The sequence below is a fragment of the Bos indicus x Bos taurus genome, chromosome 6, assembly GCF_003369695.1.
Source record: "Bos indicus x Bos taurus breed Angus x Brahman F1 hybrid chromosome 6, Bos_hybrid_MaternalHap_v2.0, whole genome shotgun sequence".
In the NCBI taxonomy this organism is placed as follows: Eukaryota; Metazoa; Chordata; class Mammalia; order Artiodactyla; family Bovidae; genus Bos; species Bos indicus x Bos taurus.
Window position 1 is genome coordinate 101893637 of NC_040081.1, and position 20163 is coordinate 101913799.

A 20163-nucleotide genomic window follows, 5' to 3' on the forward strand; every position below is an offset into this window, starting at 1 on the left:
AGGCAGGTCAAGTGGTCTGGTATTCCCATCTCTTTCAGAATTATCCACAGTTTATTGTGATCCACACAGTCAAAGGTTTTAGCGTAGTCAATAAAGCAGAAAGAGATGTTTTTCTGGAACTCTCTTGCTTTTTCGATGATCCAGTGCATGTTGGCAATTTGATCTCTGGTTCCTCTGCCTTTTCTAAAACCAGCTTGAACATCTGGAATTTCACGGTTCACATGTTGTTGAAGCCTGGCTTGGAGAATTTTGAGCATTACTTTACTAGCATGTGAGATGAGTGCAACTGTGTGGTAGTTTGAGCATTCTTTGGCATTGCCTTTCTTTGGGATTGGAATGAAAACCGACCTTTTACAGAGGTTTGATAAATATGGCTTTTTGAGATGGTGAGAAGTTTTATGTCAGTGTCCATACCCCACCACTGAAACAGTGGATTACATACTTAAAAGGTAAATATCCACACACTTTAATAAGATAATGAGATACATGCACCCCAATGTTCACAGAAGCACTGTTTACAACAGCCAGGACATGGAAGCAACCTAAATGTCTATCAGCTGAAGAACAGATAAAAATGTGGTACATATATACAATGGAATATTTCTTTGTGATGAAAAGGAATGAAACTGTGTTATTTGCAGAGATGTGGATGGCTGTCATACAGAGTAAGTCAGAAAAACAAATATAGTATATTAACACATATATGTGGAATCTAGGAAAGCGGTAAAGACGATCTTATTTGCAAAGCAAAAATAGAGGCACAAATGTAGAGGATAAAAAAGTATGGATACCAAGGGGGAAAGGGTGGGGAGTGGAATGAACTGGGAGAATGGGGTTGACATAGATACACTATCGTGTATAAAATAGATGACTAATGAGAACCTAGGGCTGTGTAACTAGAGATCATCATACTAAGTGAAGTAAGTCAGAAAGAGAAAGATACTGATCATAGGATATCACCCCTATGTGGAATCTAAAAAAAATGACAATAGGAATCTATGAAACAGAAGCAGAGCCATAGACAACAGATCTGTGGTGACCAAGGGGTAGGAGAGGAAGAAGAGACTTGCTCCTGGAAGTTTGAGGTTAGCAGATAGAAATTATCACATTTAGAATAAAGAAAAAACAAGGGCTTAATGTATAGCATAGGGAACTATAGTCAATACCCTGTGATAAACTATACTGAAAAAGAATATTAAAAATATATTTTAAATGGGTATAGCTACTGTGTCTTATAATTTCAGACCTAAAAAAAGATAATGACAAACCAAGTGTCAAACAAAAATCGCATTACAAACTGTTCTGAACAATGTTGGTTTACAATTTCCGGTTCGGCTAATCGCTGCCTCTGGAGTTATATATCAGATGTTGCCCTTGTCCTTCCTCCACGCTGTGTACTTATTTCACAGCTGGTTTTACTCCTCCGCAGGTTTGCTAAGGCCACACACGTCAAAGCCTCGTGAAATTTACCCATGACATGAACATCTTGGTAAAAAAAGAATACGGGAATTCCAAGTCTCTCGCCTATTTCTTTTCCCTGTAACCACTTGAAATCAGATATGACTAGGATCGTAACCTCTTCCTCCCTGGGGTGGAAAAAAAAAAAAAGGAGGGCACACTTTTCTGAATCCCCTTCCTTTTTCTTCTCCTTTCCAACTTCTCGGTTTCTTTCATCCTCCCGTTTCCCTACCGCTTTCTCGATGGTACCCCGAGACCCCTATCCAACCCCCCTCACAATCACCGGACCCGCACGAATGAAAAGCCGAAGAAGGCAGGCGCTACGAAGCCCGCACCTCCTCGCTTTGCGGCGCTGTCGTAAAGTGCCGTCACGCAGCGGGGCGTTACGGCCGGGCCGACTGTTTTCCCGGCAACTGGAGCTGTACCTTGCACGTCACTTGGGGGTTCGAAGTGGGCTGTTATTTTGGGAGGCCAACTAGTCACTGTGTGTTAATGAGACTGACGTAGCTACTTCCTCTACGGAACCGGAGGGCTTGCCCGGTCCCAGTACCCGCTGGACACTCGGGGCTCGGGGCTGTGGGGAGGGCGGAGGCTGCGGACCAAGCTAAGAGCTACCTCTCTCCGCGAATCTTCCGCGGGCCGCTGATGGCCGGAGGCTTCCTGGGGAAGACTTTAGCCGCCGTGTCCCTCTCTGTCGCCCTGGCCTCTGTGACTGTTAAGTCCTTGGGCAGTTGCAGCGTCGCGGCGTGCAGGTATTCCCGCTTCTAGCGCTGACTCCTTCTCCCGAGTCTTTCTGTTGCGGCTGGGAACCAGCTTCTGGTCGGGTGGTTTCAGGAGGCTCCGCTTGGGTCCCAGCTTTTTACAGCCATACGCACGTTTTTAAAAAAAGACTTAAATATTTCACCTGCCTTTTGAGAAAAGCAAGTGGTGGCACGCTTTCTCACGGTACTTGAAATTTGTCCTCTTCCGTGAGTCACTAACATTGTTTGTCCCCAGGGAGTTTAAATAGCGAACCGTTTAAACGGTGTAAAAGTGTAAGTCGTTATTCCTCTACTTCTCCATTTCAATGTAGATAATATATTTATTATTTACCTCTTTTTAAAAAAATTGCCTTGGATAAATTTAGGGATTTGTGGTATCTCATACTGTCTCCTCCTCTTATTCTTTTCTCGTGGTTTCTGAACACATGTCCTAGGTACCATGCCCATGCTAGGCATTGAGTAATAAACAAGTGTTGTGAGGCTGCCTCTAGGAGTGTGTGTGTTTTTAATTATTTTTGTCACCTCATTAGACACAAGGAAATTTCCTTCTATTTCTTCCATTTTTTTTCTTCTATCCACCCCCCAACCCCCGCAACTCCAGTGATAGCCCTCTGGACTGGAAGGTTTCGGTTGAGGGTGTGTGAGCAAGTAGCAACAGGTGGACAGGCTGGAATCGTCCCCTTCCTCTTCTGGTCCAGACTTTACACTTGAGGAGCAAATTTCCCTGCTGACTGTAGCTGCCTCAACTTTATTTCCTCAGTGTGAACTGTACAGATATTAAGCCGAAGTTTCTGCTGTGTTCTTTAATACCTAATTGACCATAGAGGTTCCAGCCCTTTTCTTTACATTTTGGTTTTGTCCTGGGGATCAACAAGTACTACAGACTTTTTGTTTGTAGGATGAGGAGGGAGAGAGGGCTGATTTCTGTGGTTACTGTCCCACTGCTCATGTAGGATGTTTCGGCCCCCTTATTTGAAAGGTATTAACTTCCCTGGTGGCTCAGACAGTAAAGTGTTTGCTTGCAAACCTGGGTTTGATCCCTGGGTTGGGAACATCCCTGGAGAAGGAAATGGCAACCCACTCCAGTACTCTTCCTGAAAAATCCTATGGATGGAGGAGCCTGGTAGACTACGGTCCATGGGGTCGCAAAGTCAGACACAACTGAGCAACTTCACTTTATTTCAAATGTAACTCTGGTGGGACATGGTGGTGGTGGTGTTGGGGTTTTTTGTGTTTGTGGTGAGGAAGCTGGGTTTACATGGGAGCTCTTTTATTTTCTGCACAATTTTGCCCTGAAGCTGAAACTGTTTAAAAATACAAAAGTGTTAAAAAAGCAGGTAGAATCCTTTGTTACTTTCCTCAAAGCACAGAGGGACTGGTATGTGGAAAATAAAAGACATAATGCTCTTGTTTAAAAAAAAAAAAAGAGTTGACAAAACCAATGAAAGCATAGTGTTTCAAGCAAGAATGGTTTTCGTATCAAAGGAGTGAAGGAGATCCTGGGGACATTTTGATGAAGCCTTCTAATACTTTTACTAGAATTGATTTCACTCTGCTTTGACTTCAGTTCAATTCAGTTGCTCCGTCGTGTCTGACTCTTTGCAACCCCATGAACCGCAGCATGCCAGGCCTCCCTGTCCATCACCAACTCCTGGAGTCCACCCAAACCCATGTCCATTGAGTCGGTTATGCCATCCAACCATCTCATCCTCTGTTGTCCCCTTCTCCTCCTGCCCTCAATCTTTCCCAGCATCAGGGTCTTTTCAAATGAATCAGCTCTTTGCGTCAGTTGGCCAAAGTATTGGAGTTTCAGCTTCAACATCAGTCCTACCAATGAATACCCAGGATTAATCTCCTTTAGGATGGACTGGTTGGATCTCCTTGCAGTCCAAGAGACTCTCAAGAGTCTTCTCCTTGTCTATGAAGGTCTAAAAGTAAAGTTTGTGTATAATGCAGTTATGTATAAAATGTAACAAATGGAATAAAAACAAACATTGATGAATTCTTTGTTTGAAGACTTAGTATATAGATTTGGTTTTAACCTATGTATGTGTAATATGAAATTTATTTTCCCTCCAGTTTTATTGAGATCAAATTGATGTATAGCACTGTATAAGAGTAATGTGTATATCATAATGATTTGCAACACAAACATGAAATGATTGTCACAATAAGTTTAGTGAACATCCATCATCTCCTATAGACACAACATTAAAGAATTAGAATAAAAAATTTTCGTTGTGATGAGAACTCTTAGGATTACTTTATATATAATATAGAGCAGTATTAGTTGTATACATCATGTTGGACATTATATCCCTAGTACTTACTTATCTTATAACTGGAAAGTCGTAGGGACCTTTTGACCACCTTTACCCAGTTCCCCGCTGCCCTCCACAATCTTTATGAGTTTGTTTTTTGAAGTATAATTGACCTATATAACACTATGTTAGTTCCTGTTATACAACATAGTGATTTGATATTTCCATACATCTTAACATGATCTCCAGGGTGAGTTTAGTTACCATATGTCACCATACAGGGATAACAGTTACTCTCCACACCTTACATTTCATACACATAATTCATTTATTTTGTACCTAGAAGTTTGTACCTCTTCATCTTATCCCTTTCTACTTCTTTCCACCCCCTGCTGTCCTCTCTTTTGGTGACTACCTGTTTGTTCTGTGTATCTATGACTGTGTTTCTGTTTTGTTAGGTTTATTTGTTTTGTTTTTAGATTCCGCATATTAGAGTCATACAGTAGTTGTCTTTCTCTTTTTTCTGACATTTCACTTAGCATAATACCCTCTAGGTCTAACCATGTCATCACAAATGAAAATATTTCCTTTTTTTTTTAAATAGCTGAGTAATATTCCATTATGTGTTGTGTGTGCATGATATCTTTATCCATTCACCTATTGATGGGCAGTTAGGCTACTTCCGTATCTTGGCTGTTGTAAATAATGCTGCTGTGAATGTGGGGGTGCATGCATCTTTTCTAATTAGTCTTTTTATGTTCTTTAGATAAATATTCAGGAGTAGAATTGGTGGATCATATAGTAGTAATATTTTTAATTTTTTAAAGGAATCTCTACTGTTTTCTACAGTAGCTGCATCAATTTACATTCCCATTAGTAGTGCACAAGGGTTCCCTTTTCCCCACAACCCCACCAACACTTATTTGTTGTTTTTTTGATAATAGCCATTCTGACAGGTATGAGGTGGGTTTTGATTTGCATTTCTGTGATGATTAGTGATGTTGCTGCTGCTGCTAAGTCTCTTCAGTCATGTCCAACTCTGTGCCACCCCATAGACGGCAGCCCCCCAGACTCCCCTGTCCCTGGGCTTCTCCAGGCAAGGACACTGGAGTGGGTTGCCATTTCCTTCTCCAGTGCATGAAAGTGAAAAGTGATGTTGAGCGTATTTTAATGTTCCTATTGGTCATCTCTATGTCCTCTTTGAAAAAAATATGTATTTGGAGCTTCCACCCATTTCTTAAGTTGGGTTGTTTGTTTTTTCTAGTGTTGTATTATGTAAGTTCTTTGTATGTTTTAGATATTAACCAATTATCAGATATATTGTTTGCAAGTATATTCTCCCATTCAGTAGGCAGCCTTTTTGTTTTGTTGGTAGTTTCCTTTGCTGCACAAAAGCTTTTTAGTTTAATGTCCCATTTGTTTATTTTTGCTTTTGTTTCCCTTGCCAGAGGAGTCATACCCCCAAAAATCTTGCTAAGACCAATGTCAAAGAATGTACTGATTATGTTTTCTTCTAGAGGTTTTATGGTTTCAGATCTTGCATTTAAGTCTTTAATTCATTTTGAAATTATTTTTGTGCATGGTGTGAGAGAGTAATCTGGTTTGTTTCTTTTGCATCTGTTGAAAAGGCTGCTGCTAAGTCGCTTCAGTCGTGTTCGACTCTGTGCGACCCCATAGACGGCAGTCCACCAGAGATTCTCTGTCCCCTGTCCCTGAGATTCTCCAGGCAAGAACGCTGGAGTGGGTTGCCATTTCCTTCTCCAATGCATGAAAGTGAAAAGTGAAAGTGAAGTCGCTCAGTCGTGTCCGACTCTTCGCGACCCCATGGACTGCAGTCCACCAGGCTCCTCCGTCCATGGGATTTTCTAGGCAAGAGTACTGGAGTAGGGTGCCATCGCCTTCTCTGGTTGAAAAGGCTACCTTTCCCTATTGTGTATTCTTGCCTCCTCTGTTGTAGATTAATTGCCCATATAAGTGTGGGTTCATTTCTGGGCTTTCTTTTCTGTTCCATTTATCTGTTGTTTTTTAGTCTCTGTTTCTTTTATTTCTGTTCTGGTCTTTATGATTTCTTTGCTTCTACTAGCTTTGGGTTTTGTTTGTTCTTCATTTTCTAGTTCCTTTGGGTGTAAGGGTTGGTTGGTTGGTTGAGATTTTTCTTATGAGAAACAAGAAACCTTGTTTCTCATGACTAACTTTTACTTTACTTCTTAGAACTGTAGGTCCCTTAATTGTTCTGAAGTTGATTGAAAATAAAATTGTTTAGAAAATAAACTGCTAGGAAATAATAAAACAGAAGTAAAAAGTAAATTTATATCAGGATTGGTGGTGCTGAACTCTGTTAGATCAGCTTCTGATCTCTCTATGAAATCTGAATGAAAGCCTTGCTGGCTACATCAAAGTCTTGCAGCCCTGTCTACATGTTGGTTTTAGCCCAGTAAGACTTCTATCTGACTTCTGACCTGGAGATAAAGATAATAAGATAATAAATTTGTATAGTTTTAAGCTGCTGAATTTGGGGAAATTTGTTATGGCAGCAGTGAAAAAATGAATACATTGTGTACATACTCTTAAATATATCTTCTTTATTTTTTCTACCATTTCTGTGTAAGATGGGATCATACTATACACACTTTCTTGCATCTTCCTTTTCATTTTCAACAATATCGTATGAAAATACTGTCACTTGATGTCATTATTTCTAATAGCTACTTAATAGTCATCCCGTGGTGTAGCTGTTCTAATATTTACTGAGCCATCCTTACATTATTGGGCATTTCCTTTAATTCCCATTAAACATTGCTGAAATAAACACTTTTTGTATGTATAATTGGTTATTTCATTTTTATGGGATAGATTAGTGGAATGAAATTACTTGAGTTGCAGGGTGTAAGTATATTCATCTTTATTGCCAAATTACTTTACAGAAATGCTGTAGCAGTTCACATCTCTACCAGCAATGTATGGGAGATGGTGTTACCTTTTTAAAGGTTTGTTAGTCTAGATGGAAAAAAGAATTTAAGGTTACTTAATTTTCATTTCTTTAATTGCTAGTGATTATAACTGTCTTTTAATGTTTATTAGCCAGTTGGATCTGCTCTTTTTGATTGGTCATAATCTGCCCAGTTTCGTATTCCAGTTCAGCCTTTGTCAGTTTATACGAACTCAATATATTATAGTTACTAGCCCTTTGAATGTCATCTACATTATAGTTTGTGATTTGCTTTTTTCACTCCGTTGATTGTGTCCTTTGATACACAGATGTTTTCGTGTTGATACAGTCTGATTTACTGATTTTCTTCTGTCGCTCGTGCTTTCAGTCATATCTGACAAATCATTGCCAAATTCAACATCATGAAATCTCCCTCTATGTTTTCTTTTAAGAGTTTTTTAGTTTTAGGTCTTAATGTTTGGGTCTTTGATCCATTTCAAGTTAATGTTTGTGTATATGTAAGCTATGGGTCCATCTTCATCTGTTTGCATGTGGGTATCTAACCTTCCCAGCACCATTTGTTGGAAGGGCTGTCCTTTCCCGTTTGAGAGTTGACACCCTTTTTTGAAAATCATCTGACTATGTATGTAAGGGTTTATGTCTGGACTCTCTATTGTATCCTATCGGCCTGTATACACACACACAGACGTATGTATCTTTTTCATATTCCTTTTCCATTAGGGTTTATCACAGGATATTGAGTATAGTTCCCAGTGCTATGCAGTAGGACCTGGTTGTCTATCCATGTTATATATACCAGTTTGCATCTGCTAATCCCAAACTCCTCTTCCTTCCCTCTCCCCATCCCTCTCCCTGTTGGCAACCACAAGTCTGTTCAAGTCTGAGTCTGTTTCTGTTTAGTAGATATGTTTATTTGTGCCATGTTTTGGATTCCACATATAAGTTATATCATACAGCATTTGTCTGACAGAGACGTTTTTGGGCATCAGTTGAGAGTATCACATGCTTTTTTCCTTCATTCTTTTAATGTGATATGTTACTTTGGTTTATGTTTGTATGTTGAACTGTTCTTGAATTTCAGGAATAAATCCCACTTGATGATGCTGTATAATCCTTTTAATGTGTTGCTGAAGTCCGTTCACTACTATCTTTTTAAAGAAAACTATTTATTCACTAATTTTTGGTTGTGCCAGGTGTTTGTTGCTGTGCATGGGCTTTCTCTAGTTGTAGTGAGTGGGGGGCACCCTTTGTTGGGTGCATGGGCTTCAGTGATTGTAGCCTGTGGGTTCAGCAGTTGTGGCTCGTGGGCTTTAGTTGCTCCTTGGCATGCAAAATCTTCCTGGACCAGGGATCAGACCTGTGTCCCCTGCATTGGCAAGTGGATTCTTACCCACTGTACCACCAGGGAAGTCACGTTCACTGCTGTCTCGTAGAGGATTTTTTCATTGATATTTTTCAGGGATATTGGTCTGTAGTTTCTGGTAGTATCTTTGTTTAGCTTTGGTATCAGGGTAATACTGATCTCATAGAATTTGGAAGTATTCACTCCTCTTCAGTTTTTTGGGAAGCATTTGAGGAGTGTTAGTGTTAATTCTTCCTCAGATGTTTAGTAAAATTTATCGGTGAAGCCATTGATTCCTTGTCGGGAGTAAATAAATTTTTTAAAAAATTATTTGTCCTACCCCATTCACATTTCAATACTTGTCCTTTTTTTTTTTTTTTACATGATTCAGGAGATAACCCAGGAACGTTGATTGCACTTCGTTTTCATGCTCTCTATCTGGATGAGTTCCTTCAACTTTTATCTTTCATGACCATAGCGATTTAAAACGTATGGACCTTTATTATGTAAGATATCCCTTAATGTGAGTGTGTCCTGTATTTCCTTATATCTAGACTCTGATCGTATATTCTTATAAGGAATCCTCAGAAATGATTGCTGTGTACTTCTCACTGTATGTATGATATCAAAAGGCACATGGATTTGACTTATTTCAACACCCCATCACGTTAGTGTTTTTCCCATTGGTCATTTATCTCAAGTAGGGCTAATCATTATTGTGAGAGCAGGAGAAGGGAACTGTTCTCAGAATCCCCTCTGTCATATTAGAGACCCTAATTTAGGGCCATTAGGAATTTTGATCTTTAAGAATAATGAGAAGGCATTTACATTTTTAGTCAGGAGGAGAAGTGAAAGATTTTTGTGTATGGTATGGTGTAAAGGTTAAGTTTCAGTTTTTTGTTTTCCTTTTTGTATATATACTATCTAATTATTTTAGCTCTACACTTATTTTACTCTAAAGTGTTTTGAAAAAAAAATATTTACTTTTATTTTTGGCTGTACTGGGTCTTTGTTGCTGCACGCAGGTTTTCTCTAGTTGCAGCAAGCAGGGGTCCTGTCTAGTTCTGGTACCTGGGCTTCTCATTATGGTGGCTTTTCTTGTTGCAGAGCACGGCTCTGGAGTGCGTGGGCTTCACTAGTTGTAGCACGTGGGCTCAGTAGCTGTGGCTTGTGAGTGTGTGTGCTTCAGTAGTTGTAGAGCATGGGCTTAGTTGCTCCATGGCATATGGAATCTTCCTGGACCAGGGATTGAACCCGTGTCCCCTGCACTGACAGGTGGTTTCTTAACTACTGGAATCATCAGGAACTCCTACTCTAAAGTTTATAATATGTACCTCTGTCAGAGTCTGGCTTCAAGTAATACTACATTAATTTGAGTACAGTGTAGGAACCTAACAACAGTATATCTCCATTTCCTTTTCTTCTTTTGTGCTATTTCTGTCATCCATTTTTTACATATGTATGTTAGACCAGAGATCCCCAATCCCCAGGCCCTATTGGAAACTGGGTCACACAGCAGGTGAGCAGTGCGCAAGCAAGTGAAGCTTCACCTGCCGTTCCCCATTGCTTGTATTACCACCTGAACTGTTCCCCACCTCAGTCACTCCCATTACCACCAGGCCTGAATTATCCATCCCTGCCCCCTTACCCTGATCAGTGTAAAAATTGTCTTCCACGAAACCAGTTCCTTGTGCCAAAAAGCTTGGGGACTGCTGTGTTAGACCATTAGCTTATTATTTTTTTTTTTAATGGATTCCTTCATGTAGGCTTTAATAGTCTTTCTTTACATTTGTTTTTATGGTTGAATTTTTATTATAAAATTATCTTCTCCAACATTTGTGCTAACAAAAGTAAACTTCTGTCCCTTTTTCTCAGCTAAAATAAACTCTGTGAGTAAGTTTCAATTAGTAAGATTTAGCAATATTTTTATGTTTGTAAATAGTTTCACAGATATTGGACCTTTATTCCAGTATGCATCAAATTAGGATTTTCTGATTTTTAAGTCTTTGAAAAGTTGTATTTTGAAGACTGTGAATTAGGTTTTTAAGTTAATTTAAGTATTTTGTACTTACATAAAACGTTTTTTTTTTTTTCCCTTTCAGAAACTCACTTTCATCCTGCAGATTTCATGTTAATTCCAACATAATGTCTGGTTTTAATGGTACCAAAGAGAATTCCCACAACAAGGCTCGGACATCTCCTTATCCAGGTTCAAAAGTTCAGCGCAGCCAGGTTCCTAATGATAAAGTGGACTGGCTTGTTGAGTGGCATGACTATAATCCTGTGGAATACACTGCAGTTTCTGTCTTGGCTGGACCTCAGTGGGCAGATCCTCAGATCACGTGAGTAAATTAGCTGGTGTTAGCTGGGTAGGAGACTTTTGGAGAAGGTAATGGTTGTGTTTGTAAATTGTCATTTGATAGCAGAAAAATAATTTTTATCTAGTGCTTGACTTAAACTGTTTCCACATGTACTTGAATTTTTGCCAAAGCTATTCAATTCATGTTTATTTATTCTTTTGGGGGTTTTATGATGATCTTTCCAAATAGGTAAATCTATTTAATCGTAGAGTTTTTTATTTTATGAAATGACAAGTGGTAGTTTCTGTTTTCATTTCTTCTGCTTGGGTTATCAATAACATCTTTTGTGGTTATTTTCCAACATAGCTACTTGTGTTTGAATAGTGAAAATGTTTTTCAGAAACTTTTTCTGGATTACTGACAACAAGGTGATGATAAAATTTGACCATTGTGAGAAGATAGAAAAGGGATAGATAAAGGAGAGAGGAAAGAGGAAAACAAAAAACTCAGGCAGAAATGTTTTGATTAGAAGTAGAATGGCTGAATGAATACAAAAATAAGACCTGTATATAGGCTATCAACAGGAGACCCACTTCAGACCCAGAGACACAGACTGAAAATGAAAGGTTGCAAAAAGATATTCCATGCAAATGGAAGTAAAAAAAAAAAGCTGGAGTAGCAGTATTCATATCAGATAAACAAGACTTTAAGATAAAGACTGTTATAAGAAACAAGAATGCTACATAATAACCAAGGGATCAATCCAAGAAGGCGATACAACAATTATAAATATTTTTGCCCCCAGTACAGGAGCACCTCCATACATAAGGCAAATGCTAGCAACCCTAAAAGGGGAAAATGGCAGCAACTCAATAATAGTGGGAGACTTTAATACCCCACTTCCCCAGTGAACAGATTATCCAGACAGAAAATAAATAAGAAAACACAAGCTTTAATGACACAATAGATCAGATAGAATTAATTGATACTTATAGGACATTCCATCTGAAAGCAGCAGAATATACTTTCATCTCAAGTGCACATGGAATATTCTCCAGGATAGATCATATCTTGGGTCACAAATCAAGCCTTGGTAAATTTAAGAAAATTGAAACTGTATCAAGCATGTTTTCTGACTACAACACTTTGAGATTAGAAATCAATTACAGGAAAAAAAGAAACTGTAAAAACATGAACACATGGAGGCTAAATAATAGACTACTGAATAACAAAGAGATCAGTGAAGAAATCAAAGAGGAAATAAAAAAATACATAGAAACAAATGACAGTGAAATCAGGATGACTCAAAACCATGGGATGCAGTAAAAGCAATCCTAAGAGGGAAGTTAATAGCAATTCAGTTCTTCCTCAAGAAATGAGAAAAATCTCCAGTAAACAACCTAACATTATACTAAAGCAGCTAGACCAAGAAGAACAAACAAAACCCAGAGTTAGTAGAAGGAAATAAATCATAGGCAGAGCAGAAATAAATGAAATAGAAATGAAGAAAACAATAGCAAAAATCAATGAAACTAAAAGCTGGTTCTTTGAGAAGATAAACAAAATCAATAGACTTTAAGCCAGACTCATTAAAAAAAAAAAAGGGATTCAGATCAATAAAATTACAAATGAAAAAAGAGAAATTACAACTGACACCCCAGAAATACAAAGAATCATTAGAAGACTACTATAAGCAACTCTATGCCAATAAAATGCACAACCTGGAAGAAATGGACAAATTCTTAGAAAGGTACAGTCTCCCAAGACTGAAGCAGGAAGAAATAGAAAATATAGACAGACCAATCACAAGTAATGAAATTGAAACTGCAGTTAAAATTGTCCAACAAACAAAAAGTCCAGGATAAGATGGCTTCATAGGTGAAATGTATCAAGCATTTAAAGAAGAGCTAACATCTATCCTTCTCAGTTCAGTTCAGTCGCTCAGTTGTGTCCGACTCTTTGCAACCCCATGAATCGCAGCACCCCAAGCCTCCCTGTCCATCACCAACTCCTGGAGTTCACTCAAACTCATGTCCATCGAGTCAGTGATGCCATCCAGCCATCTCATCCTCTGTCGTCCCCTTCTCCTCCTGCCCCCAATCCCTCCCAGCATCAGAGTCTTTTCCATTGAGTCAGCTTTTCACGTGAGGTAGCCAAAGTATTGGAGTTTCAGCTTTAGCATCAGTCCTTCCAGTGAACACCCAGGACTGATCTCCTTTAGGAGGGACTGGTTGGATCTCCTTGCAGTCCAAGGGACTCTCAAGAGTCTTCTCCAACACCACAGTTCAAAAGCATCAGTTCTTTGGCGCTCAGCTTTCTTTATAGTCCAACTCTCACATCTGTACATGACCACAGGAAAAACCATAGCCTTGACTAGATGAACCTTTTTTGGCAAAGTAATGTCTCTGCTTTTGAATATGCTATCTAGGTTGGTCATAACTTTCCTTCCAAGGAGTAAGCATCTTTTAATTTCATGGCTGCAGTCACCATCTGCAGTGATTTTGGAGCCCCCCAAAATAAAGTCTGACAGTTTCTACTGTTTCCCCATCTATTTCACATGAGGTGATGGGACCAGATGCCATGATCTTAGTTTTCTGAATGTTGAGCTTTAAGCCAACATTTTCACTCTCCTCTTCGACTTTCATCAAGAGGCTTTTTAGTTCGTCTTCACTTTCTGCCATAAGGGTGGTGTCGTCTGCATATCTGAGGTTATTGATATTTCTCCAGGCAATCTTAATTCCAGCTTGTGCTTCTTCCAGTCCAGCGTTTCTCATGATGTACTCTGCATATAAGTTAAATAAGCAGGGTGACAATATACAGCCTTGATGTACTCCTTTTCCTCTTTGGAACCAGTCTGTTGTTCCATGTCTGGTTCTAGCTGTTGCTTCCTGACCTGCATATAGGTTTCTCAAGAGGCAGGTCAGGTGGTCTGGTATTCCCATCTCTCAGACTCTTCCAAAAAATTATAGAATACTCCAAGCTCATTCTGTGAGGCTATCATCTGCCTAATACCAAAACCAAAGATATCACGAAAAAAGAAAATTACAGACCAATATCACTGATAAACATAGTTACCAGAATCTTCCAACAAAATACTAGCAACACGTTAAAAGAATCATACACCCTGATCAAGTGAAATTTTTCCGAGGGATGCAAGGGTTCTTCAATATATATAAGTCAATCATTGTGATACACCATGTTAACAAGTTAAATTAAAAAAACACACACACACATAGAATCATCTCAAGAAATGCAGAAAAGCTTTTGACAAAATTCAACACCCATTTATGATAAAAACTCTCCAGAAAGTGGGCATAGAGGAAACCCACCTCACCATGATAAAGGCCATATATGACAAACCCACAGGAAACATCAGTGATGAAGAACTGAAAGCATTTCCTTTAAGATCAGGAACAAGACAAGGATGTCCGCTCTTGCCATTATTATTCAGTATAGTTTTGGAAGTCCTAACTGTGGCAGTCAGAAAGGAAAAAGAAATAAAAGGAATACAAATTGAAAAGAAGAAGTAAAACTGTCACTGTTTGTGGATGATATGACTATATATAGAAAATCCTGAATATGCCACCTCTGATTCGAGCTAATCAATGAATTTGGTAAAATTACAGGATACAAAATTAATGCACAGAAATCTCTTGCATTCCTATATACTAACAATGAAAGATCAGAAAGATAAATAATCCCAATTACTATTGCAACAGAAAGAATAAAATACCTAGGAATGAACGTACATGAGAAGGTAAAAGGCTTCCCTGGTGGCTCAGACGGTAAAAGAATCTGCCTGTAATGCAGGAGACCTGGGTTTGATTCCTGAGTGGGGAAGATCCCCCTGGAGAAGGGAATGGCAACCCACTCCAGTATTCTTGCCTGGAGAATTCTGTGGACAGAGGAGCCTGGCAGACTATAGTCCATGGGGTCACAAAGAGTTGGACATGACTGAGTGACTAACACTTTTACTTTCAAGGAGGTACTTGAAAAAGTCCTGTATTCAGAAAACTATAAGACATTTTTGAAAGAAATCAAAGATGACACAAACAGATGGAGAGATATACCATGTTCCTGGGTTAGAAGAATCAATATCATGAAAATGACTATACTACTTAAAGCAGTAGTTTTGATGAAAGTTTTACTTTCATTTTAGTTTTGAAGGATTTATTAACCAAAGAAACCACACATCACACAAACAATTTCAGTATTTAATAGAAGGTTATTTGACTTAATTTCAGTGTACAATCATTAAAAGAGAAATAAAAACAAAGAGAAAAGTAACAGCATGTATATCACCAAATTTGGACCAACAAACCTCCAGATCTAGACAGTGCTGTTAAGTCCCTCAATAACAGCAATCTGGAGTCCTAATTGGGAAAAAGTCCCAGGTGGTGTGTCTACCCTGTGGGTGAGACTTCAGATTGTAGTTTTGGGGCTTCCACTTAACAGTTCCAAGCAGCAAACTGATATCATCATCAATTTGTCCACAAAAATGCAGCTCTGGTTTTACTTTAACTTTTTGCTGTTTGTTTCACCTTGTGAGTCATGAGGGGTAGGAAAAGTGTCTCAGGCAGTAAATAATCCACCTGCAATGCAGGAGACCTGGGTTCAATCCCTGGGTGGGGAGATCCTCTGGAGAAGGGAATGGCTACCCACTCAGTATTCTTGCTTGGAGATTCCATGGACAGAGGAGTCAACTTCTTAGATCCTGGAGGTGGGAAGTGGGGTTGGGGGAATTGGCCAGACCCTCAGGGGCTTAAGAGAATCTAAGACCTACTCCCTGTCTTATCTAAAGTGCCACCTGACTTGCTTTCCTTGCAGGCAGGCACAGAATCTTTGCAGTATCCAGGGAGATTAGAGGCCTGCTCTCCTACTTTTGATGTCTGCACAAGACTTCTTCCATTTTAATTTCCCTAAGATAAGTCTATGGATTCAGTACACTGCCTATCAAATTACCAGTGGACTTTTTCACAGAATTAGAACAAAAAATTTTTAGTTTTTGTGGATCCATATAAGACCCCGAGATACCAAAAGCCATCTTGAGAAAGATACCAAAGCAATCTTGAGAAAGAAAAAATGGAACTGGAGTAATCAGGCTCCCTGACTTCAGACTGTACTACAAAACTACAGTCATCAGGACAGTATGGTACTGGCACAAAAACAGAAGTATAGATCAGTGGGACAGGATTGAAAGCCCAAAGGTAAATGCACATACTTACGGTCACCTAAGTGACAAAGAAGGCAAGAATGTTCAATGGAGAAAAGACAGTCTTTTCAACAAGTGGTACTGGGAAAACTGGACAGCTACATGTAAAAGAATGAAATGAGAACACTCTGTTAACACCATATATAAAAATAAAACTCAACATGGAATAAAGATCTAAGTGTAAGACCAGACACCTATACAACTCTTAGAGGAAAATATAAGAACATTCTTTGACATAAACCATAGCAATATCTTTTTTGACCCACTTCCTAGAATAAGGAAAATAAAAACAAAATAAACAAATGGGACCTAATTAAACTTAAGAGCTTTTGTACAGAAAAGAAAACTATAAATGAGATGAAAAAACAACCTTAGAATGGGAGAAAATATTTGCAAATGAAAGCAACCAAGAAAGGACTACCATATGACCATAATTCAAAAAGACACATGCACCCCAGTGTTCATTGCAGCACTGTTTACGTTAGCCAGGACATGAAAGCAACTTAGATGTGCAACTGCAGATGAATGGATAAGGAAGAGGTGGCACATATATGCAGGGGAATATTACTCAGCCGTAAAAATGACAAAATTGGGTAACATTTGTGGAGATGTGGATGGACCTAGAGTCTGTCATAGAGTGAAGTAAGTCAGAAAGAAAAAAGTATTGTATATTAATGCATGTATGTGAAATATAGAAAAATGGTATAGGTGGTTTTATTTTACAAAGCAGAAATAGAGACACAGATGTAGAGAAGGGACATGTGCACATGGACTGGTGGAGAAGGGGGAGTGGAGTGAATTGAGAGTTTGGGATTGACCTGTGTACACTGCCGTGTGTGAAATAGAGAGCTAGCGGGAAGCTGCTTGTAGCACAGGGAGCTCAGCTCAGAGCTCTGTGGTGACGTAGAGGGGTGGGACGGGAGCGAGTGGGAGAGAGGCCCAAGAGGGAGTGTATATGTGTATACAGGTACATTTACATATGTATACATATGGCTGATTTATTTTGTTGTACAACATTGTAAAGCAGGTATACCCCAATTAAAATAAATACTTTAACTAAATTCATAGAAGTGCTGTGTTGATTTACATTTTATATTTGTTTCTTTAGATAAATACAGTGATAGAGTTGTAAAATGTACTGACTACAAGCTAGGCACTGTACTAAATGTTTTATAAGCAGTGTTTTATTCTTATAACTATTCTGGAAGGCAGACAGGGTTGTTATTTCTCCTTTATAGGGAAAAAAAAACCACACAAAAAATGGAAGCACAGAAAGTTTGTCCTTTACATATGGTCATGGAGCTAGTAAATGGGATAGGTTGGCCTTTAACTCAGTATGACTTTAGAATTTATGCCCTTAACTACTCTGCTAAATGGCCACTCTAGTTTTGGAATATTTTATAAGTTTGATTTAATTGGTAAATTTATTGTAAATGACAGTCCTCTCAAGGCATTATTTAGTCAGTTAAATAAACATTTTTGCTAGTTGGGTTGATCTAGTATTAGTTCATTAGGTTGTTAAACTTTACCAGTCACACATTGCTGTGACTTGATTTTGACCCACAGTTTCCTTATTTAATCCAAAGATGTGTTTGTGGTAGTATTTGAGTTGTTAATTAATCATGAAGCCAACTTGTGAAGAAATTATTACCTGTAAATGAGTTCCATTTCCCTCATTTTAGAGGCTGTATTGATATATATTTACATGTACATTATACATACACATGCACAATTAGAATTAGTGACATTACAAGGGGCGCTATACAGTGTAAATGGAGGAAGACTGAATGAGTCTTCCTGTTTCATTCAATTTATTTTTTATAAGTTAAATTTCTATCAATGTCTAAAGCCTTACTAATGTTAATATTTAAATTATAACTAGATTCATGCTTTCCCCCGCCAGAAAATGGCTCTCTTTATCTAAAATTTTATTCTGAAACATTTCCAACATAGAAGAAATTTGAAAGAACTTTACAGGGGACACTCATAACTCACCACTTTGATTTTCTTATTACCATTTTATTATACTTATTTCATCACATATATATCCATCAATCCCTCCTTCATCCATCTTGATTTTTGATGTATTGGTACATCACTGCCTGTATACTTCAACAAGTATTTCATTAACTGGCATTCAATATTTATTTAGTTTCTTTTATTTAAAAAAATTTTAATGGAGTATTGTTGATTTACAGTATTGTGTTCATTATCAGTTCAGTTCAGTTGCTCAGTTGTGTCCAACTCTTTGTGACCCCATGGACTGCAGCACACTAGGCCTCCATGTCCATCACCAACTCCCAGAACTTGCTCAAACTCATGTTCATCGAGTTGGTGATGCCATCCAACTATCTCATCCTCTGTCGTCCCCTTCTCCTCCTGCCCTCAATCTTTCCCAGCACTGGGGTCTTTTCCAATGAGTCGGTTCTTCTCATCAGGTGGCCGGAGTATTGGAGCTGGAGCTTCAGCTTCAGCGTCAGTCCTTCCAATGAATATTCAGGACTGATTTCCTTTAGGATTGACTGGTTTGAATCATATGTGTATATATATATATATACACATATACACATATATATACACATATGCTGCTGCTACTGCTGCTAAGTCGCTTCAGTCGTGTCCGACTCTGTGCGACCCCATAGACGGCAGCCCACCAGGCTCCCCCATCCCTGGGATTCTCCAGGCGAGAGCACTGGAGTGGGTTGCCATTTCCTTCTCCAGTGCATGCAAGTGAAAAGTGAAAGTGAAGCCGCTCAGTCGTGTCCGACTTATTCTCTCTTTTTTAGATTCTGTTCCCATGTAGGCCATTACAGAGCACTGAATAAAGTTCCCTGTGCTGTATTAGCGAGTTCTTACTAGTTACCTGTTTTATACATAGTAGTGTGTATATGTCAATCCCAATCTCCCAGTTTACCCCCCTCCCCCACCCTGATACCCATAAGTTTATTTTCTACATCTGTGACTCTCTTTCTGTTTTGTAAGTAAGTTCATTTGTACTATTTTTTTTTTTAAGATTCCACATTTAATGGTGAAATTGTAGAGTCCCAAGAACATTATAACTCTGGTTTTATAATTTCATGATTTTTACCATTTAATTTTATAGGTATGTTAGAAGTTTTGGGAAAATGACTGCATCATTCAAGTTGGAAACTATTTCCAAAACAGAGCGCAAATATCTCTATGCTCTTGCTTACTTTTAAAGCAAGAAAGGAAGTGAAACTTGTGTCAGAACTGCCTGTGAACTGTCCAGTGCTATATAACTCTTTATTCACTCAGTGCAGTTATGTCAGCAGCTTCATAATGGTGAAGAAAGTAGTTTATTTATAGCTTTAAAAATATTTTTATTGAGTGTGACATAAATGCAATGAACTATACATTTCTTAGGTGTGCAGGTGTAGCTCAGTTAGATTTTATATTTATCTAACTCTCTAATCCAGATCCGTGTCCAGATCAAGATCTGGAGTAGTTCTAGCTTATATCTGTTTTAATCTACATCATGGTTATTATTTCCAGCTTATTATTTTAATCTGTATCATGGTTATTATGAAGTTTGTGGGGTGTTTTCATGTTTTTTGGGTTTTACTTTGATACAGATATTAATCAGTGTACATTAGAAGACATTAAAATTACTTTGAGACAGTAGAAACAGCAAAATGTCAGAAGGAATCTTACTTTTAGAAGTGTTTATTAATAGGAACCAGTAACTGCCGTATTGTGTCCACAGACAAATCCGCTTTACTGATAGTAATGTATTCTTCTCTGTAGGATGTAGTATATAGTAATGTATTCTTCTCTGTAGGATGTAGTATATAGTAATGTATTCTTCTCTGTAGGATGTAGTATATGGTAATGTATTCTTCTCTGTAGGATGTAGTATAT

The 20163-nt window shown here is 38.5% G+C and overlaps 1 protein-coding gene across 2 annotated transcripts in view; it reads left to right on the forward strand.

Moving 5' to 3' along the window:
* Nucleotides 1-1833: 1833 nt before the first annotated feature.
* NUDT9 (nudix hydrolase 9) overlaps nucleotides 1834-20163 on the forward strand; it is a 37367-nt gene continuing 19037 nt past the window's right edge. Inside the window, exons 1-3 of one of the 2 annotated variants that reach the window (XM_027544985.1) lie at nucleotides 1841-2210; nucleotides 9164-9278; nucleotides 10875-11114. In XM_027544985.1, the coding sequence (XP_027400786.1) occupies nucleotides 10918-11114 (197 nt within the window). In that variant the 5' untranslated portion in view covers nucleotides 1841-2210; nucleotides 9164-9278; nucleotides 10875-10917. Of the gene's footprint in view, nucleotides 2211-9163; nucleotides 9279-10874; nucleotides 11115-20163 lie in introns of both variants that reach the window. The other variant, XM_027544984.1, reaches the window with a different exon arrangement.